The 25786-nt window shown below is 39.4% G+C and overlaps 1 protein-coding gene across 1 annotated transcript in view; it reads left to right on the top strand.

Annotated features, from left to right (window-relative positions):
- The window catches only part of FGD6 (FYVE, RhoGEF and PH domain containing 6), a 175365-nt gene that overhangs the window by 115503 nt on the left and 34076 nt on the right, over positions 1-25786 (top strand). The window contains exons 7-11 of the mRNA XM_007503223.2: positions 1999-2155; positions 8870-8957; positions 22703-22753; positions 25163-25221; positions 25304-25375. Coding sequence (XP_007503285.2) covers positions 1999-2155; positions 8870-8957; positions 22703-22753; positions 25163-25221; positions 25304-25375 — 427 coding nt within the window. The remainder of the gene's footprint in view (positions 1-1998; positions 2156-8869; positions 8958-22702; positions 22754-25162; positions 25222-25303; positions 25376-25786) is intronic.

Raw genomic sequence — 25786 nt, 5'->3', positions numbered from 1 at the left:
AATATTTTTTTATTTATGTTTTCAGGTAATAGTATAAATCCACTGTACCAATTAGTATTATAATATCTTAATCACTGACTACTTTTGCCTGATTAATGGTAATGTTCATTGAGCAGTGAATTCTTTAAGTTTCAGGTCTTTTTGTCCAGAATTATATGTCTTAATAATAGGAATGCAAGTTCAGATAAAAACTATTCATAAAATGTCAGCAAAATGTCTTCAGCTCAGAAGGAATAATCTATTCACTTAGAATATGGACCAAAGTACAGTTCTTTTAATTCTCATTCCTTGTCCCACAAACTCAGGCTGTCATTCATTTGTTGGCGCATTTGGACAGCTCTTCAAATGATTGTCCTGCTGGTTACCAGTGACCTTTGAGAGATGGAGGGCCAGGTCCCTTTATCATTGTTACTCTGACCTCCAGCTCTGTGACCCTAGGCCAGTTATTAAACTGGGTGTGCAGCTGAACTCTCTCCTTGTTAAGCAATTATTAAGCACCTGCCAGGAGCCAGGCAGCATGCTATGAGGTGGGGATATAAAAAGGCAAAAAGCCAGTGCTTGCATTCTGGGGGTGAGCTCACATTCTAATGGAGGAGACAACCAGCAAATGAATCAACAAACATTTATTAATTCCTATGATGTGCTCAGCACTGCATACAGATATGTTTAACGCAAACCATACACACACACAAATACATACATGCACACATACATACATACATGCACACATACATACATACATATGTGTGTATATACACACATATGTATGTATATATACATGAAATATGAGAAATGATGAATAGTACAGAATCAGAAGAGCAGCTCCAGAGAACTAAGTTTAAAATAAAAAATTCAAATTCATCCTGCAGATCTATTTTGAGTTATTAATGTCCCATCAAGTTCCCATTGAACACAGCAGAGAACAGTGAAAAGAATAATGGATTAGAAGTCAGCATATGTTAGTTGTGTGACCCTGGGAAAGTCACTTAACCCCAGTTGCCTAGCCCTTACTTCTTTTTTGCCTTGGAACTGATACTTAATATTTTGTTTTAAACCCTTACCTTCCGTCTTGGAGTCAATACTGTGTATTGGCTCCAAGGCAGAAGAGTGGTCAGGGCTAGGCAATGGGGGTCAAGTGACTTGCCCAGGGTCCCACAGCTGGGAAGTGGCTGAGGCCAGATTTGAACCTAGGACCTCCCGTCTCAAGGCCTGGTTCTCAATCCACTGAGCTACCCAGCTGCCCCCTTAATATTTGTTTTAAGAGAGATGGTAAAGAGTTTTTTAAAAAGTCAGAGGACGGAAGTTCAAATTCCACCCCTAATGATTACTGTGTGGGTCCTTAGACAAGTCACTGAACAACTGCTACCCTCAGTTTCCTCTTTTGTTAAATTAAAGGCACATGGACTAGATGAATTCTAAGGTTTCCTTCAGTTTTAAATGTCAAATCTTAGAATCCTATGATAGAGGGCATTGAGAAGAAGTCATTGAGCATTTGATAAATTATTATCCTTAAGCTGTATTGATTGAGGTGAGCAAGACCATTATTTAACCAGTCAAATGGAACAGTAACAAGTACTCTGCCTTTAATACTCTGGTTTGCAAGGATAGTATTGATGGCAGCTAAATACTAGTAGAATTAAAGGTGCCATTATAGGTCACAGGATGAACTCTAGGGTTGTTGTCAAAGTACCTGAGTTCAAATTCTGGTTTTGTTTTTTTATTAACTCTGCAACATTTGGCAGGTCACTTAGTTTCCCCCTTTAATTGTGGGCATGCTACCAAATGACTTCTGCCAAACCTCAAAGTGGTGTATAAATGCTATTATTTATTTTTATTATCAAGAATTATCAATATTAGCCTATTCTCTTTAATACCAGTTTATTTTTCTCAAAAACACTATAATAAAATTATTTGAAATATTTCCTGAATGAATTCAGTAGTTTGGTATTGTGACCACATTCATATGTCTCTGTCTTTGATCTGTCTGTTCTCATTTAGGACTGAGCAGCAGAGAATGGCAGATATATTTGTAAAGAAGGGCCCATACCTAAAAATGTATTCCACGTACATAAAGGAATTTGACAAGAACGTAGCTCTTCTGGATGAACAGTGTAAGAAGAATCCTGGTTTTGCTGCTGTGGTTAAAGATTTTGAGGTATGCCTAACAGCTGAGGCATCTTTTAAAAGTACATTTTAATCGTGATTTTTGCTTTTTTTTTAATCCCATAATCCCTTCCCTGTGACTTCTCCTCAGTAGCCACTAATCTACCCAGTCTCTTTTCTTCTCATTCTCTATCACCTCCCTCCTTCCCCACATCTCTTGTCTCTCTCATCCCTCTGTATCTTTCTCTTCCCTCTGTCTCTGTCTCCTTCCTCCTTCTGTTTGTCTCAGTTTCTGTCTCTTTCTCTCTCTCCCTCTCTGTCTTCCTCCAACACATGCATCCTCCCTTTCCCTTAAAATAAAGTATTTCAATACAGACAACATGTAACACACCATAGGATCAATCCATAGAAATGCCTAGCATTCCCTGCATTACAAACTCTGGTGCAACGTAAAATAAGCCAAGGCAGGAAGCCAATTTACCCAATGACCAGTTCAGTGTGAATGGAAAACATAATCAAAATCATCAAAGTAATAAAATAACAGAGATTGCAAAATCCTCCAGAGATTGAGCTTAGCTCCAAAGAAGAGGCCTCTTTTGCAGATCTCTGGGGCTGGGTTTCAGGGATAGGATTCACCAATATGGAACACTGCATATAATGGCACCTGTTTTTCTAGTTATTGATCGGTTTTACTGACTTTCCCCCCCTTCTTCCTCATAACAATCCTTTGTTATAAGAGAATAGCCCTCTGGGAGAAGGGTGAGGGAAGACTATAAAGAAAAATCTAGATAATTTTAAAGCAATACACCAATTAAATAAAAATATTTTAAAAGTTCATCCCCCTCTACCAAGAGGAGGGAAATAGGCTTTATTTTCCCTGGAATACAATCTGATCATTGTGTTTCATCTGATTTCTGATGTTTTCTTACACCATTTAAAAAATTAATTAGTTAATTAATTAATTAGTTTGTTGCACTAAAATTTCCAGGTAACTATTCCTTCCAGTTTCCCTCTGCACACTAAAGAAGGCATCATTTGACAAAAAGATCTGTGTTTATATAAAACTATGTCTTGCTTACTTCTATTTATTAATCCTTTCTATGGAGGTGAATGCATACAAGTTGCCCTTTTTTTCCTATTTTATTTATTTATATTTTTCAGTTATAGGTAGAAAAATTTTTTGAGAATTGCTTTTCTGGTATTTTAGAACTCCAATTTTCTCCCTTCCCCCTCTCCCCAACATGGTATATAGTCTGATATTGATTATACCCACACTTTCATGCAGTAGGTATTTCCTCATTGTTCATGTTGTGCTAGAAGACACGTAACACAATAAAAATATCATGAAGGAAACAAAGTGGGAGATGGTGAGCTTTGATCTGTAGTCTAACTCCATCAGTTCCTCTTTGGCTGGGGATGGCTTTTTCATTGTGAGTCCCTTGTGGTTATCTTGAAGACTTGCTTTGCTGATAATGGTTTAATCCTTCACAAACTGATCATTGTATGATATTTCTTTCACTGCATACATTGTTTTCCTGGTTCTGCTCACTTCACTTTGGTTCATCAGTTCATTAGAAGTCACTCATTAAAGAGTCTTTCTGTTTCTGTATATATAATGGCCTCTTGGTTCTGCTTGTTTTTTAAATTATTTTATGTAGGTTTTTCCATGTTTTGTTTTTTTATATTAACCTATTTGCCATTAACCTGTTTATATACAGTAGTATACCATCACAATCATATACCGTAACTCATTTAGCCACCTCCCAATTGAATAGCGTCCCTTTAGTTTCCAGTTCTTTGCCACCACAAAGAGAGCTGCTATAGAGATTTTAGAGTGTACAGGTTCTTTTCCTTTTATCCTGGTCACCTTGGAAATAAACCTAATAGTGGTACTGCTGTGTTAAAAAGATATACAGTTTTACAAATCTCTGTGTCTACTTCCAGACTTCTCTCCAAAATGGTTATAATTTCAATTTTTTTTATATTATTAAAGCCACATTCTTTTGATTCTCCTTTCTTTGCCCTGTACCTGATCATACAAGTCTTCCAATGATTCTCTAAATTCCACAATTTAGCATTTCTTAAGATGCAATGCTATTTCAATAGAGATAGAGCATTTATCAAACATTCACTATGCGCTCAGTTGATAAGCATTTATTAAGCATCTACTACTTGCTAGGCATTATGCTAACCAAAAGGAAAAAAAACATAGTGTCTGACTTTAAGGATCTCATACTCTAATAGAACCTGAGCAAGTCTTTTAAACCCCATTGTCTAGTCTGGACTGCTTATCTTTCTTGGAAACAATATTTAATATTGAAGGGAAGGGAGACAGAGACAAGACAGAGAGGGAGAGAGGGAGAGAGAGAGAGAGAGAGAGAGAGAGAGAGAGAGAGAGAGAGAGAGAGAGAGAGAGAGAGAGAGAGAGAGAGAGAGAGAGAGAGAGAGAGAGAGAGAGAGAGTGTGTTTGTTTACCATGGGGATGCCCACTCAGTTTGACCAGTTTGAAAGTGATATAAGGCATTTGAAAGTTACATTGAGTTTTTTTTTTTTAATCAGAGATTCCAGTTGAGAGACTTTGGTTACTGTAAGATAAGCGGTAATGAGCGCTTGACCCTTAGGGGGTGCCTTTGAGAGGGTTTGTGAAGACAAGGTGGGATGGGTTGAAGAGTGGTGAAGAATGCTTCTGAATCCAAAAGTCTATAATAATGTTGGCCCCTTCAACATGAGTAGGGAAGTCTGAATGACGGATTGACAGCGTGGATGATAATGGATTCTTTTTGGTTATGTTGAGTTTGAGATGTCTCTAAGGACAGCCAGTTTCAGATGCCCAAATGGCAATTGGTGGTGATGACCTAAAGCAGAGGAGAAAGATGAAAATGAAGGATGGGAGTGAAATCCATGGAAGCTATTAAGTCACTAAACGAACAAAGAGTGGGGGTTATTTTGGGAACACAGTTATCACATTAAGTTTTGGATGATAAACCAGCAAAGCTGACTGAGAAAGAGAAAGGGCAGAGGAGAACCAGGAGAGAGTAGTATCATGAAAATCTGGAGAAATAGAAGCATGTGAAATTGGGGAGAAAGGTCAACATTATCAAATCCAAGGCAAAAGCGATGAGAATTGAAAAAAGATCAGTTTTAGCAGTCAATTGGGTATTGTTCACATTGAACAGACCACATTCCTTTGATTAACTAGATGACAAAGTGTTGAGGAGTGAGTGAGAAATGGAGAAATGAAAGGAGTGAGGATAGGTAGGTTTTATTTTTTAAACCCTTAGCTTCTATCTAAGCATCACTTCCAAGACAGAAGAGCAGTAAGGACTAGATTTGACGTTATATGATTTGCCTAGGGTCACACAGATGAACAGTGTCAGAGGCCAGCTTTGAACCCAGGACCACCCATCTCTACTCCTAGCTCTCAATCCACTGAGCCACCTACCTGCTTTTTGTTTCTTTCTTTTTTTTTTGTTTTGTTTTGGTTTTTTCAGTTTTCCTCAGGAAGGAAGAAGAATTATAGGACATTTTTGTACAATATTTTCATGTTTTTTCTACCCTCTCATAAAAATCCACTTTCCTTTTAAAGAGTTGAATAGGTAGCTCCTTTCCTGTTTCACTTTTTAGAAGAAAAGTTCAAATTTTCTGCTTTTTAATTAGAAATGCAAGGATTTGTAAGTCTTAATATGCCACTGATTTCTTTGAATACAGAGGGTAAAAAGCTTTACACATGAAGAGAATTTCTCATTTCTCCCCCTAATTTCTTACTGCTTCAAATTTTTGTCCTATAAAAATAGAGAGTTGTTTTGGCTGCTCCAGAAACAAATTGTGAGTCAGATTTCAACACTACTCAATGACCTCTTCTGTGGCCCCGAGATTGTTAGCTTCTCGATTACTCAATTTCCTCAGTGGTGAAACCAGGGCATTGTTGTCAGGATGCCTTTCCCTTGTTTAAACAGCTTGGATACAAAGGTACTAAGCTCTTTTAACATGTGGTGTTATTATATTACATGATCATTATTAGGCTCTCAACAGAAACAAGTATGAGAGGCAGCATGGGATACATGGTTTGGCTCATTTTAGTTTCTAAAAACTTGACTTGAGTTCAAATGTGGATTAAGACATTTATTGTGTGACCCTGGGCAAGTCACATAACCTCTATCTGCCTCAGTGTCCTCATATATAAAATGCAAATGAGGACAGCACCTACCTCTTTGGGTTGTTGTAAGAAACACAATAAATCATAGGTGTAAACCCCTGGCAAATTTGAAACCTTTAACAATATAAATCGACGGGAAGGAGAGTGCAGCTGTCCTTCCTTTGGAAAACTGTCCAAGGCTTTTATTGATCTCATATAACTGTAAAATTAATAATATAAAAATAGTTTTATGAAGGAAATCAATTGTTTTGAGTATTTTTATCAAATTCCACATTCACATACCCCAGTGTGAGAGCTCATGGTCTAAATATTGAGTAAATCTTTGTTCAAGTGAATTACACATAGTAGGTGCTTTAGTAAATGTTTCCTGAACGTGGCTCTCTGGGAATCTCTTTTGGATGACTTCACATGTGTAATTGGTAACCTATTGCTTGCTTTCTCTTTAGGAGAGGTTGAAGGGAGGGAGAGAATTTAGAACTAAAAAATCTTATGAAATGAATATCAAAATAAATGATATATTTAAAAACTGAATTTTTATTAAATTGCTTAAATTTATTAAATTACTAAATTTTTTATTAAATTGAAGGACTTTTTTCAGAAAAGAGGAAGTAACTTAACTAATAAAAGAATTTAGGGTAATTCTTGCACATTTGTTTCTTTTGATTCATTGTTGTTTTAAATCATCCTGCCAACAAAAACATTCTTCCACCCACTTTCTTTTTTTTTGCTGCTCCATCCTTTAGTGTTGTCTGACTCATTGTGACCCCCATGGAGGTTTCTTGGCAAAGATATTGGAGTGGTTTGCTGTGTCCTTCTCCATGAATTTATGCAAACAGAAGTTAGGTGAATTGCCCAGGGTCACACAACTAATGTGTGAGGCCAGATTTGAACTCAGTTCTACCTGCCTCTCATCTCATTGCTCTATCCACTACCAACCCACTTGCTAGTTGTCTTATATTTGAGGTGGAATTTTATAGTCATGGTTTCAAGTCATAATCTTCATTCCTGTGGGTCACCAGCCATCTGCAAAGCTACCTTTAGAGTCTTGTAATTTCATCAGTCTTTATTCTCTTGTTATTTGATTGATTGGTACCATAGATTTTGAACTAGAAGAGACTTTGGATGTCCATTTAGTTGAACCTTCTTTATATGAGCCATGAATTCCATCATTGGGAATATAAACGAAAAGAATTAACTAAAGCAAAGATAAGAAACAGTCAAAGTAATTCATCTCAGGATCTTTGTGACAGAGAAAAAGTTCAATCCCATTCCCTCGGATTTGAGATCCCCTCACCTTTCTACTGTTTTTAAGATTGACAAAGCTTAAATCACCATATTTGTAAGGTTAAGTTCAAAGCTTCGAGTTCCTGAATCCCACTGGCTTTCCTCTGGATGCCCTGTGCTTGGAGAGATATTTGTCACTCTTGCAATAATTTGAGTTGGAGGAAGTGTGTAGAGAAATCCTGAAATACAAAAAATAAACCAGATTTATTGTCTTCCTCACAATAACCCAATAAGGTCAGGTCACATATTTAGTAAAAGGGAAAGGCAGCATTTGAATTCAGATCCTCTCACTCCGAGGCCAGTGTCCTTCCCATTTCACTCATCTATTCAATATTGGAACCGGTTTATTTTTCCATCTGTAGTAGGTATCTGATATCTATGTTTTGACATATCAACTAAATGGAACTTCATACTAGCTCTCAAAGCCTACTAGCTGAGATGGTTAACTCAGGACTTGGAATGTAGTTGTTCTCAGCCAAAAGGAGGTGATCAAGAAAACCAGGAACCACACACCCTGCACCACCAAGCTTGGCTTAGTAAATGGAGAATCTCCTATTTCCTTAGAAAAATTGGTCAGGGCTTGGCTAGGTGGCTTTTGAGAGCCCAGGCCTAGAGACAGGAGATCCTGGGTTCAAATATGCCTTTAAATACTTACTAGGTATATGACTTGAGCAAGTCACTTAACTCTCATTGCCTAGTTTTAACTGTTCTTCTGCCTTGGAAATAATATTCAATATTGTTTCTAAAACAGAAGGTAAGGGTTGAAAGAAAAGGGTTGGGGTGGCGGAGGGAGTTGAATGAGACAGACAGACAGAGAGACAGAGAGGGAAAGGGGAGGAGACGGGGGTGATAGAGATTGAGAGGGGGGAAGGGAGACAGACAAGACAGAGAGGGAGAGAGAGAGAAAGAGAAGGGGGTGATAGAGATTGAGAAAGAGGGAGAGTGAAGGGGAGAGGGAGGGAGGGAAAGAGAAACAAAGAAAGAGATAAATTGAGAATGAGGGAGAGGGCAAGAAAGTAAGAGAGAGGGAGGGAGGGAGAAGGGGGATTAGAGAGACAGAAAGAGAGAGAGAAAGAGAAAATATAAAAGAAAAAAAGCAAGCAGGCAGATGTGGGAAGGAATGGGCTGAACCACCGATCTGGCCGATCCTCTCTATTAGAGTAACAGCTGTTCGTTCAAATAAAAACATGTCCACATGTTTGCAAGCGGATGCCCTGGCTGGAGCTCCTGGCTATTTAAAAAGTTGAGTGCTGCTCTCGCTTTCCCATCTGGTTCCTGTGGTTGTTTGATTTTCTTGACATTTGTCCTGCTTGGCTTTTTTTACAGATGAGCCCAAGGTGTGCGAACCTGGCGATTAGACACTACCTGCTCAAGCCTGTCCAGAGGATCCCCCAATACAGGCTGCTTTTGACAGGTACCATCGCCTTCTTCTGTACCTTCCCTGCCACTTTCGCTACCTTCTAGTGGCTTCCCTCTCTCTATTATCTTCTATCCATCTCATAAGTAGTTTATTGGTGTATAATTGTTTGCTGATTGTCTCTCCCTTTAGACTGAGAGTTCCTTGAGGACAGGGACTGACTGAATTGTTCCTTTTTTTTTTTTTAACCACACAGTACCTGGAACATAGTAAACACTTGAGAAATTGTTACTGCCTGACCGATATTTTAAATTTTCTTTTACAATTAGGCTACCTCACTGCCCTAAAAACAATGAGCAATTTTTCTTTTACAGCCTTACCTTCTGTCTTAAAGTTGATATTAAGTATTGTTTCCCCGTCAGAATAGTGGCAAGGACTAGGCAATTAAGATTAAGTGATTTACCCAGGGTCACCCAGCTAGGAAGTGTCTGAGGCCAGAATTGAACCCATGTCCTCCTATCTCCAGGCCTGGTTCTTTATCCAATGAGCTATTTTGCCGGTCTTTTATTTTTATTTTTTAAATCATCAAAAATCTTCTCTCCTTTATACCTACCCTTCCCCCAATTGGGAACAAAAAATATCCACATTGCACACATCCAAAAAATCACTGTCTCTTTCTATACGCTGAGTCCCTTATCTCTATATGGAGATGGAAGCCTGTTTCATCTTGAACCCTCTTAAGAGTCCTTGTTGGTGATGTCCTAATTCTTTAAAAAAAAAAAAATTTCTTTGCTACATTGTCTTCGTATCACCCTTTAGAGAGAATCTAACTTGTTTCTTTAAAACAAAAAAGGATTTCTAATATATCGTCATAAAAGACCAATAAAAATAATTAAACACTGCCACTATTTATATTTAAATACACTAGTTTGATAGAGAAGAGAATTAGTGAAGAAGCATTTATGAGACACCTACTATGTGGCAGGTAGGAACGTCCAGTTGGCTGAGTGGACAAAATATTGGGCTTGCAGTCAGGAAGATTCATCTTCCAGAGTTCAAATTGAGCCTCAGATACTTACTGTGTGACCCTGAGCAAGTCATTTAACCCTCCTTGCCTCAGTTTCCTCATCTGTAAAATGTGCTGGAGGAGGAAATTGCACATCACTCCATTATTTTTGCCCCCAAACCCGTGAAATGGGGTCAAGAGGAGCCAGACAGAACTTGAATGACTAAAGAGCAACAACCATGTAAGATTACAAAGTAAACTCCATCCAAGTTTGCAGCTTTCCTGATATCTGTCCGTGCATCCTAGGTCCTCAGGCCTAACACTGAACTTCTCCTTGGGAAGGAACCTGAGTCTTGGCCTTGAGTTTCCTTCATCATAATTTCCTGGAAATGAGCAGCGGTCTCTGGCCCCGTCTCTGAGGGGTGTTTCCCTCTGAAGCAGTATTACATAATGCCATCTTTTTTTTTTCCTTCTTCAGTATCATGGCATGGAATGTCATGATTATATAATAATGTGGCTCTTCCTGGTTCATCTAGTCCTCGGTGATTGCCGAAAATCAAAGTCAGGAGCCTAAAACCCGATTTGTTCGGAGCTCCACGTCTGGCTCATCCAGAGTCTAGTCTTGGTGGTTCAGGAGATTGAGAGCCAAGCCTAGAGGAGGCACATCCTGGGTTCAGAAATGACCCCAGACACTGGATAGCCAGGTGATCTTGGACAAGTCACTCAACCCTGTTTGCCTAGCTGTTGTCTTTCTGTTTCATAGTTGTCACTAGGACAGAAAGTAAATCTTCAAAAACAAAACCAAACAGCTGGTGGTAAAGTCAGCCCCCTCCATCCACAGGACCTGGGTTGGCCCAGGTGTGCCAGATGCTTACCGACGTCTAATTGTCCCTTAGACAAACATAGACAGGGGACTTGGAGGGAGTGCCTCACCTCTGTTGTCCTGTGTCAGCACTGGGCCCTGCTTGCAGAATAGAAGGAAATGGTGAGCTGTGGCCTGGGTTTTTGCAAGATAATTTTAAAAGACCTAATCATAAAGCTGCGATGGATAGCCCGGGCTGTTTCCCCAGCTGTGGAATCTAGTCATGTTATTAGTGGCAGAAGAAGCCTTGGCTTTTCAGATGTGAAAGTGGCTAGAACAAGCTTCTGTCAATCATGTGTCAAAATATTTTCCTTATAATCCAAGCTGTAAACGGTTACAGTTCGAGATTCAGGGTGAGTTTGCTCAGGACTTTCTCGTTTTCTTCACAAGAAAGTTGAGTAGAAATTAGAGTTTCATTTTTTTAAATAAAGTCTTCCAACCCAAACATAATGTGGAGAGAGGTGGGGAGATGAAGAGGGAGGGAGGGGGAGAGGGAGAGAGTGAAAGGGAGAGAGAGAATGAGAGAGAGGTAGAGATGGGGATCGGATGAGAGAGGGGGACAAGGGAGGAGGGAGCGAGAGGAAGAAGGGAGGGGAAGAGAGAGAGGAAAAGGGGGGAGGGGAGCTATGGAGGGAAATTGATGGGAAGAGAGAAAGAGAAAGGAAGGAAGTGTGTGTGTGCGTGTGTGTGCGTGTGTGTGCGTGTGTGTGTGTGTGTGTGCGTGTGTGTGCGTGTGTGTGCGTGTGTGTGTGTGTGTGTGTGTGTGTGTGTGTGTGTAGCAGCTAGGTGGTGACTCTTTCTAAGTGCAAACCTGGTCTCAGATACTTACTTAATCCCATTATCCTTGCTTTCCTCATCTGTAAAATGAGCCAGAGAAGAGAATGGTCACCCACTCCAGTGTCTTCCCCAAATGGGGCCACAGAGTCACAAATCACTAAACAAGAAGAACAGTTACAAGATCCTCCTTTCACTACCTGGCCCAGTTCAGAGCATGTCTGAGAGGCTAAAAGAATTGGGAATATGACAATAAACAGGGACCTTTGAGACATTCTGGAAGAAGCTGGATTTCTATAACAGGTTCTCATAGCTCTTTCAATATGGCATCTCAATTTGATTCCCACAACAACCATGGGAAGTTGGTAGCTATTAACCATATTTTGTAGATGGGAAAACTGAGGCAAATAAAATAAATGACTTGTCCATAGTTATACAACCAACTAACTGTCTGATTCTGGATTTGAACTCTGGTCCTTTTGACTCCAGGCTGAATGCTAAATAGTCTATCGACCTCTTTAGTTACCTCATTGAGGTATTTAACTACAATGGAAAGTGCATTTTTTATCCCCTCCCCCCCCCCCCCAAGTCTTTAGGGCTTTTTAATTCCTAGCCATTGGGGGGTGGGGGGGGATAACCATAACCTCTATTTTAGAATCAATCTTAAGTATTTGTTCCAAGGCAGAAATGCCTTAAAGATTAGGTAATTGGGATTAAGTGATTTGTCCACTAGGAAGTATCTGAGACCAGATTTGAACCTAGGACCTCCCATCTCCAAGCCTTTCTCTCTACCCACTACCAACTGTAACTGCCCTTTATAAATTTTTTATTTAAGTTATTATATTATATATTTTAAATATATAATTTAAAATGTTTTGATAACCATTAGAGTTTAAGCTTTTATTAAGTGCCTCTTGTATATAAGACATGGTACTAGCTCTGGGAATACCATAAGGCCAAAGACTGTCCTTGCCCTCAAGGAGCTTCCATTCTAATGGTGGTAAGAATATTTAAGCAGGTCTCTAAAAATAAGGTAGATGGGATTAGATTGGAGGTAATCAACTGAGGAAAATGTAATTTGTTTCCTTTGTTACATGTTGTATTTTATTTATAAACCTGACTCAGGGAAAACATTCATTGGCTCCTGCAAATGGGTCTGAGGACACATTAAGGATTAAGAAATCCTGGTCTCACTTTTACCTAGTGTCAGGGGCTTTCTCTAGTTTCCAAGATGAGACAGTGTTGGATGTAGGACTCATACTCCGGTCCCCTCTTCAGCTGCCAGTGCCCCCTTCCTTCCTTTACATCTTACCTCCAGATGGATTTATTTTTTATTTTTTTTATTATTTTTTTTTACAGTTTCTAGTTAGATTCCAAAATTTCTAGTCTTCCTCAGAAATAGTGCAGTGCAGCTCGGTGTCCTCAGGAAAGCTTGGAATAGAAGATCTGTGTCCTGATTTCGATCCTGGGAGGCAGCCACAGAATTTGCTGTCTCGTTTTTTTCTTCTGTAAAATACAGCAAATAAGAGCCCTGCCATCTTCTAAAAGGTGCATCATGATCTGTAAAACTGAGCATGTAAAAGACGTGTAAGCACCCGCTCTATAATCACGTTGATTATCATTAGGCCAACTCAGCGTGTGGTAGAAATGACCTTGTTGTTGAGTGAGGCTGTAGTTTGCATGAGGACACTATCTGTGTTGTGGGTTTGTTTTCTAGATCAAAATTTTTATTTTGTGACTGTCTAGTTTCTTTGAGACTCTTGCCCCAGGACGGGTTTGGAAGCCTGTTCTATTGCTGTCATTAGAATGTCTCTCAGTTATTACTGTCGGCAAAGGACTTTAAATGTTTCCATTCAAATTCTAATTGGGCATGTTTTAAACAAATTAGTTAGGCACTGCTTCTGCCCTTCGGAAACTGAAGAGTTTTTGCAGGAATGAGGCTATGGGGCAGCTGGGTGGCTCAGTGGATTGAGAGCCAGACCTAGAGTGGGGAAGTACTGGGTTCAAATATAGCCTCAGACACTTCCTAGGTTTGTGACCCTGGGCAAGTCACTTAACCCTCATTGCCTAGCCCTTATTGTTCTTTTGTCTTACAACCAAGACCTAGTATTGACCTAGTATTGAGATGGAAGGTAAGGGTTTTCTTTTTAAAAATAGGTATCCCACATAATGCAGAAAAATCCTAAACCTTTTAGTTTATCTCAAATGATGACAATTATCAATAAAAGTAGTTATATTAATATATGAACATCACTTTAAGGTATTAAAATATGTAAATTTTAGTGATATGATTACTACTAACAGCTTGCACTTTACATTATAGGAACTTTACAGTTTGGACTTTACACATTATCTTATTTGATCCTTACAGCAAGACTTTCAAGGGAGCTGCCTTTGTCCCCACTTTATTTTTAATCCCTTATTTTCTGTTTTATTAACAACTCTAATACAGAAAGCCAATGGCTAGGGAAATGAGGTTAAGTGACTTGCCCTGTGTCACAAAGCTAGGAAGTGTCTCTGAGGTCGAATTTGAACCCAGGTCCTCAGGTAGATGTTTCCATGTGCTAGAGCTTGTCACTGTAGAATAAAAATTCTCCGAAGGGCTTTCGTGTTATGTCTCTTTCTCTGTCTCTGTCTCTGTCTCTCTGTCTCTGTCACTCTCCCTCTCCCTTTTTCCTCTTCCCTCTTCCCTCTCTACAATTTCCACAAGTGAAACTGCAGCACACAGTGCCTCGTACGTAACAATAATAATAGCTAATAACAATATAATTCTTTCAGTTTTCAAAAGTACTTTCTATGTAATTACTCACAACAACCCTTTGACCCAGGTGTTGCTATTGTCCCCACATTTTTCAGCTGAGATAACTGAGGCTTCCCAAGGTTGACTGAGTTGCCTAGAGTCTTCACCGCAGTGCTCTCTCCACTCTGCAAAGCATTATTACCCTTCATAACTGGTGCTTAATAAGTACTTGCTCTTAATAAAATTTAACTGCCATAGACTTTTTCCTGTAGACTCCAAAAGAGAGAGGGAGTGAGCTTGGAGGATCCCTGAAATATAAAACAAAGTCAAAATAAAGGATTCTACAATAACAATAATGTTTAAATAGTAGAAATTTCCATTTACAAATGAGAGGAAAACCTAATTAAAATGATTAATGATGTGTTTTTAAAGCCAAAAAGTTTAAATACACCTAAGAAAATTGTTGAGGTAACTTCACATATAGCCAGTTGAGATCAATCCTGTATCAGTGGGAGTTTTCGACCCTAAGTAAAATCCCAAGAGGAACATTTATTTAGGGAATTGGATCCTAAATTTGGCACTCAAGGTTATAAAGGGAACAGTAACAAGAAGCCAAGGTCCCCTGTTTATAGGCAAGGGTATCCTTGGTTTGGTGCGTTTCTCCCAAGACTTCCACTTAGAAGGGGTGATTTCTACATAGCATTTGTCCCCCTGCCCACTACATGCCCTTTGGGAGAATTGTAAAGAGGCACTTTCATGATAAAGAGAATTCGATTTCTGTTGTAATCTTTGGAGACCTTTAAGAAATGAACCTGCCTCCCTTGGGAGAGAAATAATGTTTCCCAGGTTGCACTTCTCTTGGGCATCATCTGAGATCCCTGAAAGATATTTCGGTATTTCCAAAGTACTTAAGTTCTCTTTGTTTAGGTTCCAAGCTCTGCCAAACATAAAAGACATAAAACTTTGTCTTACTTATCTCTCTTTTAAATAATAGACCATTATGTAGCGCTTTAGGGTTTACAGAGTGATTTATAAATCTTACCTCATTTTGTCATTTCAACAAACCTGAAGTTGCTGTTGTTGTCCCATTTTATATTGGAAGACCCTGAGGCTGATATTAAGCGATCGATTCAGTGTCATAGAGCTACTCAGTGTGTCAGGCTTATTTTGAACTCAGTTCTTCCCAATTCTGAGTCTCTTTCTGCAACTGGGTGGTACCTAGCTGCCAGTTTAAGAGTAAAGCTGTGGACCAGCAGCATGCGGCTTGCCAGAAATGGACAGAGTAGCTTTTAGGTTTAATATTTGCCACTATAGTTTTGGCAGCTAAAGTCTGTCCAGAGTAGATCTGTATGTATCTCAGTAGAAAAATTAAAGAGAGCAAGAACAGAGGCAGGAAGTTCACAGGACCATAGATTGAATCCTAGACAGCACCTTGGAGGTCATCCGGTCATTTGTGCAGAAGACAATTTCTTTCGTAGAAAGTTTTTGGTGACATTCTGGAAAGCAATTTGGACTATGCCAAAAGAGCTAGCAGAATATTATACACACCTGACAGGAACGCTATACAGAATAATGGTAAATATCTTAGTTAATCTCAGCAATACAATGATCTGTTACTATCCCAAAGGACTTATGATAAAAAGGATTCAGTGTCATAGAGTTACTCAGTGTGTCAGGCTTATTTTGAACTCAGTTCTTCCCAATTCTCAGTCTGTTTCTGCAACTAGGTGGTAACTAGCTGTTTGCTTCCAGAAGAAAAAAATGATAGAATCTGAATTTGGACCAAAGAAAACTTTTTTTTTACTGTCTTTCCTAGTTTTTTTTATTCAAGTTTCCTTTTACAAAAGGATTAATAAGGAAAACCGTTTTACCAGATTGCACAAATAATATCTAGAGATTGCTTACTGTCTCAACTTGGGTGAAAAGTATTAGGAGAGGGAAAAGGGAGTGAATTCAAGACTCAATATTCTTTGAAAAATGTTGGAAATTGTTTTTACATGTAATTGGGGAAAAAAAATAAAAGAATTTTCAGATAGAAAAGTTGCTAATAAACCCTTTAGTTAAATAAATGATTTTTTCCCCCCAGCAATAGAAAAATAATCATAATTCTTGGTCAGGTTAAAAAACATCTTAAATTATTTTTGTATATAAACATCATCTAAATTTTTTTTTTAATAAAAAATCATTTAGGTTTTTACTATATGGGGATCTGGTAATTTCTTTGATCTTGTTCCAACTTTATATTAAGTTAAAGGATGCTTTAATAGCATATTATATTACCTTTTCCTCTAGGCTGGGAGGCCATTAACTCCTTGTATGCTTTTAGAGGCTAGAATTTCCATGTTTGTAAAAAGTGGGATATTAGAACCATCTGTTAAAACTCTTCTTGAAGATAGAGGTCTCAGTTGTGACCAGAGGCTAATAAACAGATGGGGATAAAAAATAAGAATTAAACAAATATTATTGTAGTTTTTTCCAGTTGCCAAATTAATTAGTGCCCTAGAACCTTTGGTAAAAAAATGACACCTGGGTTTATGAATGTTTGTTTTTAAAGCTCATACCTCACCATATAACATGACTTCCTTAGAGAGCCCACAGTTGGGTGCATATTGGGTTTGACTTTAGAATCCAAAGAATTTTTGTAACTTGAAAGTCCTCAAAAGACCTTCAGGCAGAGGGTAGGCGTTAAGACTTTTTCAAGTGTTTTGTTAAGTCTCTCTTAGAATTCTGTGACCTCTTCTGGTTGGCTACTCTGTATGTACAGTAATGCAGATTGCAGCCTATCTAAGCCTGCCCATGTAGTGTTCTTACATTAGCTACATCCATATTCTGACATGAATTCTTCCCCAAGATGGGGGTCCATCCATTGATTTAGTAGTTGTCTTCTCTGTTGCTTGACATGTCAAGGATACCAGTAGAGTCCACATGCTGCCCATTGGCCAACTCTCATTGTGACCATAGAAGGTAGTGTTGTCCAATGAGAAGAAAACACAAACTCTTGCCTTGAAGGACCCAGGTTTGAATTCTGCTTATGCCATGGTCTCTATGACCTCTGGACAAATTATTCTATGTGCGTAATTTATGTCGTTATTTATATGTAAATAATTATTTATATGTAAAATAATGAGGTTGGCCTAAATGGTCTTTTCAGCTCTGCACCTATGATCCACATGATGAATTCTTCTTTGTCAAGTTGTACATTTAAAAAAATACTTTATTCTAGTTTTTTATTCCTTCTTTTTAATATATTATAACCTCCCCATTCATGCCCAGGGTGTGTGTTTCCTTTGCCTTCTGGATAATTTTTAAATCTTAAAATAATTTAAAAAATTAAAAATATGGATGAATTTTAAATTCTTTCTTAGCTTATATTTTTTGGGACTCCTAGACATATAACACAATTGATAGAATATTGGCATTAATAAGATGGGCTTCTTTTTCTTTTCTTTTCTCTTCTTTAAGAACCTTTACTTTCTGCCTTTGAATAATTCTAAAAGAAGCGGAATAAGGGCTAAGAAATGGGTGTTCGGTGACTTGCCCAGGCTCAAACAGCTAGCAAATAACTGAAGCCAAATTTGAACCCAGGTCCTCCCATCTCTAGGCTTGACTCTCATTCCACAGCAAAAAATGGGAAATTGGGATCCCAAAGGCAATATAGTGCCATATCTTTGTACTAATCAAATGGCATAATATATGTAAAGTTCTTTATAAATATCAGTTCTTAGCATGAATTAATCAGTCTGATCCTAACTCCCTTCCCATTTGCAGTTTTTGTTTAAAATTTGGAATTTCCATGGAGAATGTCACTTTAGTATCAGTTTTTCTTAAAGCTACAAAATAGTTAGTCATCAGCTGGTGTGTGGCTCTCTCTCCCATTCATTCTCTTCCTGTAGACAGTCCTTAAACCAGCGGGCACCTGCCTTCTCTCACTTTCCTACAGAGCCACTCTCTCTCCTGCTTCCAGGTGTAAGATTTGGCCTTGATTCCATGCCCAGGACATGCCTAAACAGAAGGACAAGGAGAGTCCCTGGTTACCCAAGATTTTCCTTTGCATTTGTATAGGCACCCGGAAATAATCCAGACAGTGACAGTGCTTCATGAAGCTCATGTGGAGTTTCTGTTTGTTTACAGATTTTTTCCTTGGGTGTCCAAATGCACTCATCATCTTCAAACCAAATGATTAATTCCGGTAAACCTGTTAATTCTAGAACAAAAGTTTTCAGTCTGGACTTTAATCATTGAACAGCCCAGGACTTCTTTGGGATGAATTATTCAAAGTCAGAAGCCAGAATTCTACAGCAGGAAAAAAAATGATGTTTAGGAAAAAGCTCATCATTTCAGGGTGCAATCAAATTTGTAGATGGAGGTCACAGGTGTAACATACAGGTACTAACAGACTTTGGCCAGCTTGTTCTTCAACAAGCATTTACCAGTCAGGTACTGATTGGTTTGAAATGGTTCCGTTAATTTCCCAACATCTTGTAGTCCCTGGATGATAAAGCTGAGCGGTGGACTGGAGCGTTGAGACCCCCCTCTAGAGCTCTGTCGCAATACTTAATGAATACATGTTACTTTTTCTAGCTTGATACTGGAAAGGACTGGCTGTGGCCATCTGAAGAGGTGCATTCTCAGGTTCTTTTTGAGAACAAAGACCCAATTGACCCCTCCTCTGGGCCCAACTCCTTGCTTTGTGCCCTTAGTCCAGGTTCACCAAATCAACTTTCCTTTATCAAGGTTGCCCCCTGGTGGCCAGAGAGGTTTTTTGGAAACCCATGATAGGATAACCCTTTTTTCTCTTCCCCTTTTATCTTTTTCTTCTCCAGAATTTTTTTTTTTTAAGTCAAGTTTTCCTTTGCAAATACTAGTTCCCTTATCCTTTGGAGCTTCCCATTCATCACGTTTGAAAAGTGATCAAACGGGTTGGACAGAAGGAAACCAGCTACCTAGGACGTGGGGAACGAGGCTGACTGATTGGGTTGACTGCTCCACTCCCCCGTTTGCCTTGTGAAATCTCCTGGCTGGGTCGGGAACGCATCCTGGGAGCTGGGTTTCATGACACATCAAGGAGTGTCTCGCTTTCCCTCCCAAGTTTCACCATAGACTCAGGACTGATTGTTAACAACTAGTGATTTCCCTGCTGCTCCCAGCTGACTCAGACTAATCTACATCTTCCAATTTCTGCTGTTGCTTCCTAAGCCGTGTGTCATTCTTACAGCACTTACAGCACTGGGGGCACAAATGCCATCTCCCCGGGACACTAATGTCCACAGTGGTGTCTGAGCATCCGTGATGCCTGGGATGGCTATGTGAGCATTTCTCCTGGGAATTCTTTCCCGATCTGGAGGGAATAAAATCCCTCGTGGACTTCCTAAGCCAATATAAATATTAGCTATCATTATTAGTCATTTTTGCTTATCATTCAACTCGCTTCCACACAAATGAAGGAAAGCAGGGGCAGCCAGTGACTCAGTGGGGAGAGAGGGAGAGAGAGAGAAGGAGGGTGGGAGGAAGGGCCGGGTAGAGGGTGGGGAAGAGAGAGAGAGGGAGTGAGAGGGGGGATGAGGGAGAGAGAGAAAGAGGGAGTGGGGGAGGGGGGGGCAGAGAGAGAGTGAGAGTGTAGGAGAGTAGGAGAGGATTAGGGAAGATTGTATGTCCAGGTCACTGATCTGGCAGAGAGCCTTAGAGAGAGAGAGATAAAGCTTCAGTTCAAGATGAGGAATGGTCTGACCATGTGAGATTGAGCAAGATCAGAAGAGACCTCTGCCGGATTGGCAGAAAGCCAGAACCACAGAGGTTAAGAGTCATAGCCACAAGTATGGCTGGGAGCCAAAGAGAGAGAAGGAGGAAGTCTTTCATACTTCTTACCTGCATCTCTCCTGCTACTTGAGTCAGCATAGCCCAGGGTGAAAGGAAATAGGGATAGAAAAATAATTTTATTTGAGGATAAAATTACAATTAAATTTATCGATTCCCATAGGCCTTTTAGTGCTAGAAGACCATGATTCAAAATCTGTTGTTTCCATTTACTACTTGTTTTCCCAGGACTTCATTTTCCTCAAATGTAAGATTGGGAGAGAGGAATGAGCATTTATTATACACCTACTATGTGCTGGTCTCTGTGCTAAGTTCTTTGCAAACATTAACCCATTTGATCCTCATCCTGACCCTGTGAGGTAGATGTTATCATCACCAATTTTTATATTCAAGGAAACCAAGGCAGACAGAACTTAATTGACTAGTGGTGGTGATAGAGCTATAAAGTTCCTGAGATTGGTTTTGAATTCAGATCTTCCTGAGTCTAAGCTCATTGTTCTGTCTACTATGCCACCTATTTGTAATTCTTAGATTCTCAGATTTAGAACTTGAGGAAGCCAGTATCACTTGTTGTAGCTCTCTTATTCTTTAGATGGAGAAACCGAGGTAAAGTCATGCTATTCCTTTCTGTCTCCCATTTCCAATATAACTAAAAGATCCATTGCTTAATCCCATAGTGGATTAATTGGGACCCCATCATCATACATTTAGATCTCAAAAGGGACCCTTAGAGCCCCTCATCCCCTTTATTTCTTAAATGAGAAAAGGGAGTAACAGAATGGCTATGTACTCACCCAAGAACAGTCAGCCAGCCAATTATCTGAGACAGGATTTGAACTCAATGCAGACTCTTGAGCATCAGAGAGAATAAGCTTTAAGGGTTCCATCTATCATAATACCTAGAATTTATATATAGCACTCTAGAGTTTTCAATGTTTCTATATTTTATCCCATTAGAACCTCATAGTGATCCTGGGAGTGCTGTTATTATCCCCATTTCACAGATGAGGTTAGAGAGGTCATTCTTTGCTGAGGGTCACTCAACAGGGAAATATCCAAAGTCCCAGAGTTATTTCAACTATGCTTCCTAGTGGCCCTTGCCTTTATTTCCTCTTCTATATTTCTCTTTCCTTCCATAGAGCTCACAACCACCACTTGGCCTATTGAAGCCTTCTCATAGTCAAGAAAAAATATGCAAAACTGAGCAATAGAACAAGTGTCTATTACTTAAACATCATTCTGTTCTTGTCGTATCCCCATCTTTTGACCAAACAAAGTATATTTCTTTATATACTTTTTTTCTTAGAAGGCTAAATGATTGGGATCCAAGATTTTTTTTTTTTTTTACAAAGCAATCCTTGTTAAGGCAGAACAAACCAACTGGAGTCGAAGGAGCTGAGTTCAAATCCTTCCTCTAATTTGTTTTGCTGGTATGATTTAGGAAAACTTTACTGAAAACTCCCCCGCCTTCAGTTTTCTCATCTGTAAACATGGAGGGCCAGCTCCAAATTAAATAGCCCATGATCCTTTCTTTCCTGGAACTTGTGATCCATTCATCAGTATAGCTTGAGGGTTGTTCTTAGGGATTTCCCTTGTTTGGACATTTTTCTTTTCTAATCATGCATCTTTCTGATGGCATCCTTCTCCTGCATAGAAGTCTTTGTTGGCATTATGTTGGCATCCTACTCATGCACGTCATGTGCCTTTCCACTGCCTCTTTGGAATTTAATTCTAAAGAGTCTGTATTATTCTCTGATCTGTCTCCCTGCAGTAAGATTGAAAAAGGTTAAAAAAGATGGGCCTTTGTCTTAGAGAGAAGCTTGAGGTTTTTCAAGGCAAATAAATAATTTTCCCAAATGGTAATTGAGCTTAGTGTCCTCAGTAGGCTAGCACTGCTATGTTGTTGTTTTTTGAGCTGGGTTCAGAAGACATATTTATGGAAATATGTTTTGCCTGATAATACATGTATAATTCAGATTGAATTACCTGCCAGCCCCAGAAGGGAGGGAGATAAGTTTGATCATATAATTTAGGAAAACTTGCTATGACATGTAATTGATTTAAAACATTTTTTTAAAAGAAGAAATTTATATAAAATCTGGCCTCAGATATTTTCTAGCTATGTGACCCTGGATAAGTCATTTAACTCCCATTGTCTAGTCTTTGCACTCTTCTGTCTTAGAATTGATACTAAGATAGAAAGTAAGCCTTTTAAAAAAAAGATTAATTTATAGGATTAAAACTCCCCATTAAATGAAACCTTTTATATTTGCCTATTTTTATTCATTTTAAGCTATTTACAATTGTATTATGGAAGGCTCATATATTGCAACTGATTCAGTTATGGAAAAATCACCCAAACAACACAGGTCTGACATCCAATCAATTACAAATATGAAACATAACAAGGCAGCAGTTCTATGGAAGGTCCAGCTACATACCAATCCATTTTGTAGGAGACAACATTCTTCAACCTCTTGATTTATGCTGTGTAAATAGTGATACCCAATGCTTTAGAGAAGCCCAACTCTTTTGGGAGCCATTGCAACGTTGAATCCATGCCCTATTAACCCTTAGCCTTTTTCATTTTTTTAATGTTTTCATAGATTATTTGAAGAATCTTTTGGAAGACTCTGCAGATTATAGGGATACTCAAGGTAAGTAACTTTGTTTCATTTAACTTTTTAAGAATTAAAACATTGATCCTTCAGAAAAATACAAAGGTAATATTCACGTCTCACTCAACTCTTAATTGTCTGAGGCACGATCTGAACTCAAGTTGACCTGATTCTAAATTATCCACTGCCCTATCACAAATCACAAATCTGATTTTTAAAAATACTGGTAGTAAGTGAAAAAAATCAAGATTTGAACCCAGGTTCTTTAAATCAGGTCCAGCACTTTCCATCATAGGAGACTGCTGCAGGAAGTAAAAAGACCTGGGCAAAATGCATATAAAGTTTTCTCTTTTTCTGGCTTCTAACCAGGCTTGTGGTGGCTCAGTCTCTCTTGTGGTCTCTCTGTGGGTTCTGGCTCCCAGCCTGCCTTATCTTTTATCAGGCTGGTCCTCTTCCTGTGACTTTGTTGTGGCAGGGTCCTACCTCCTTGGAGGCCTGCAACCCGAACATAATGACTGCCTACACAGAATAGAGCATTTGGGAGATTATGAAGTCCTTCCCTGACATCAGCCCCCTCATCAAGTTGACACAAGTACTTCTCCATGTTAGAAGCCAAGGCATCAAGACGTTAATGACTTGGCCCTGGAGCCCACCGCTAGTAAAAGTGGTGGTGATACTAGTTAATTCCCTGCTCTGACTGTTGTGGGTCCTGCCCTTTATGCCACACATCTCTTAGGATATTGGAGAGAGAGCTGGCTCTGGAGTTGTAAAACCTGGGAGTCCAAATCTAGCTTCCCTAACTGTGTGACCTTTGCAAGCCTTGGTCTCAGTTTCCTCATCTGTAAAATATGTAGAGTGGCTTAAATGACTGCTGAAGTCCCTCTTGGCTTAATCTCTGATTCTGTGACTTCCGTTTTTTCCTCCCATAAGAATCTCTCTCCTTTTTCCTACTACTCTCTATGTCTTCCCTCTCACAATTCTATTTCTCTCTCCCTCTCTGTCTTCCTTCTCTTTGTCTCTTTTCCCCTCTCCATCTTTCTTTCTCTCTCCCCCCCCTTCTTTTTCTTTTTTTCTCTCCCCCCTTTCTCTTTTCAACCTTCTCTCTGTCTCCCCCCTTTCTCCCCCTTCCCTCCCTAATCTCTTTCTCTTCAACCTTTTCCCTTTCTCTCTCTTCCCCCTCTTCCTCCCTCCCTCTCCAGCTTTCTCTTTCTTTCCCTTCTCTCCTTCCCTCCCTCTCTCCCTCTACTTCCTTTCCCTTCCCTGTGCTTTCTCTTTCTCCCTCTCCCTTTCTCTGTCTCTCCTTTTTCTCTGTCTTTGTCGCTGTTTTTGTCTTTTTTCTTCCCTCTGTTCCTTGTATTCTCCTTCCTCTCTTGTGTCTGTTTCTCTTTCTATTTAACCCATTTTCTGTTGCTCATTTTTATTACCCTTCTTTAGTTTTCATCAGCAAACATTTGAGATGGGAAGGGTGACTAGAACCATGATTTCCTTGGTATGGGATACTACTTCTACCAACTGGTTTTGGACCTCGATTCCAGTCTCACCTCTAATGCTTACTACCTGTGAGACAGTGGACAAATCACTTATCTTATTTGCCATAGTCCAAAAGTCAGAGCTTTGTAGTAGATCAGTGTTGTCTTAGTTGGGGCCAGCACCTGCATCAGGATAAAATGTATTTGTAGTATTTAACAAAACCAGTTAAAATATAATATAACCTAGATTATGTTCTTCCGATTTTTCTAGGGATCCATTTCTATTACAATTTTATGTCACTGGGATTTTTGTTGTTCAGTCATGTCTGACTCTTCATGACCCAGTTGGGTTTTTAGCTTGGCAGAAATATTAGAATAATTTGCCATTTCCTTCTCTATCTTATTTTACACATGAGGAAACCGAGGCAAACAGGGTTACATGACTTGGCCAGGGTTACATAGCTACTAAGTATCTGAGACCAGATCTGAACTCAGGAAGATGAGTCTTCCAGTCTCCATGTCTGAAGCTCTGTGCACGATGGCACCCTCTAGCTGCCCATCACTGGAATAGATGACCTCTGTGGTCCCTCCCAGTCTAAGAATCTGTGATCCTCTGACTTTATCTCTGTTTAACTAGTCATCTCACTGATTGAAAGGACTGTATCAAGAGATATTGAACTTTAGTGGACAAACTCTTGAGCCTAGAGTCAGGAAGACCTGATTAAAGATCCTGTCTCCTGCTTCCTAACCGTGTGCCTCTGGGCAAGTCACTTAACCTGTCTTCTTCCTCATCTGCAAGATTCCTCATCTGCAAAATGGGAATAGTGATAGCACCTGCCTCCCAGAAGGTTCGAAGGAGAAAACATATGAAAAGAGCTCTACCAACCTTAAATTGCTATGCAAGTGCTCATTATCCTCCTTATTCTTATTCGGAGTTAATAACTAGATGTCGCCTGTCTTCTGTCCTTCTGTATTCCAGATGCCCTCGCTGTTGTCATAGAGGTGGCCAACCATGCCAATGACATCATGAAGCAGGGAGTAAGTATCTCGGTGTGGGCAGGAGGGCTCGCATTCAGCAGGGCCTGGGGCCCTCATCCACTTTCCCTCTTTCTTCCTTCAGGACAACTTTCAGAAGCTCATGCAGATTCAGTACAGCCTGACTGGACACCATGAGATAGTACAGCCAGGAAGGGTGAGTTTCCTCAGAGTGCTTTCCAGGAGCTGGAGGGAATCAGACACTGCCCCAGGGCCATCATTCCTTTCCTAGGATTCCTCTTCTTGTCCTGCTTTTTGGTTCTATAATACCTAAATTCAGTCTGAGATGGATTATCTCATTCTTTCTTTAAACATATCAAAAAGGGAGCAGCTAGGTAGCGTGGAGGAGAGCCCCAGGGTTAGAGTTGACAAAACCTGGGTTCAAATCTTAATTAAAAAAAAAATCCCATGTCCAAAAATGTGTCTTTTTATTGTTACTTTTAAAAATTTTTTTATGTTCTGTCTTAGAATGAGAAGGACCAGGGTCCAAATCTAGCCTCATACAATTCCTAGGTGTATGACCCTGGGCAAGTCACTTAACTGTAGTTGCCTAGCCCTTGTTGCTCTT

The sequence above is a fragment of the Monodelphis domestica genome, chromosome 5, assembly GCF_027887165.1.
Source record: "Monodelphis domestica isolate mMonDom1 chromosome 5, mMonDom1.pri, whole genome shotgun sequence".
NCBI classification, from domain to species: Eukaryota; Metazoa; Chordata; class Mammalia; order Didelphimorphia; family Didelphidae; genus Monodelphis; species Monodelphis domestica.
The sequence above is the reverse complement of the archived record's forward strand: the minus strand, read 5'-3'. Positions and strand labels throughout refer to the sequence as shown.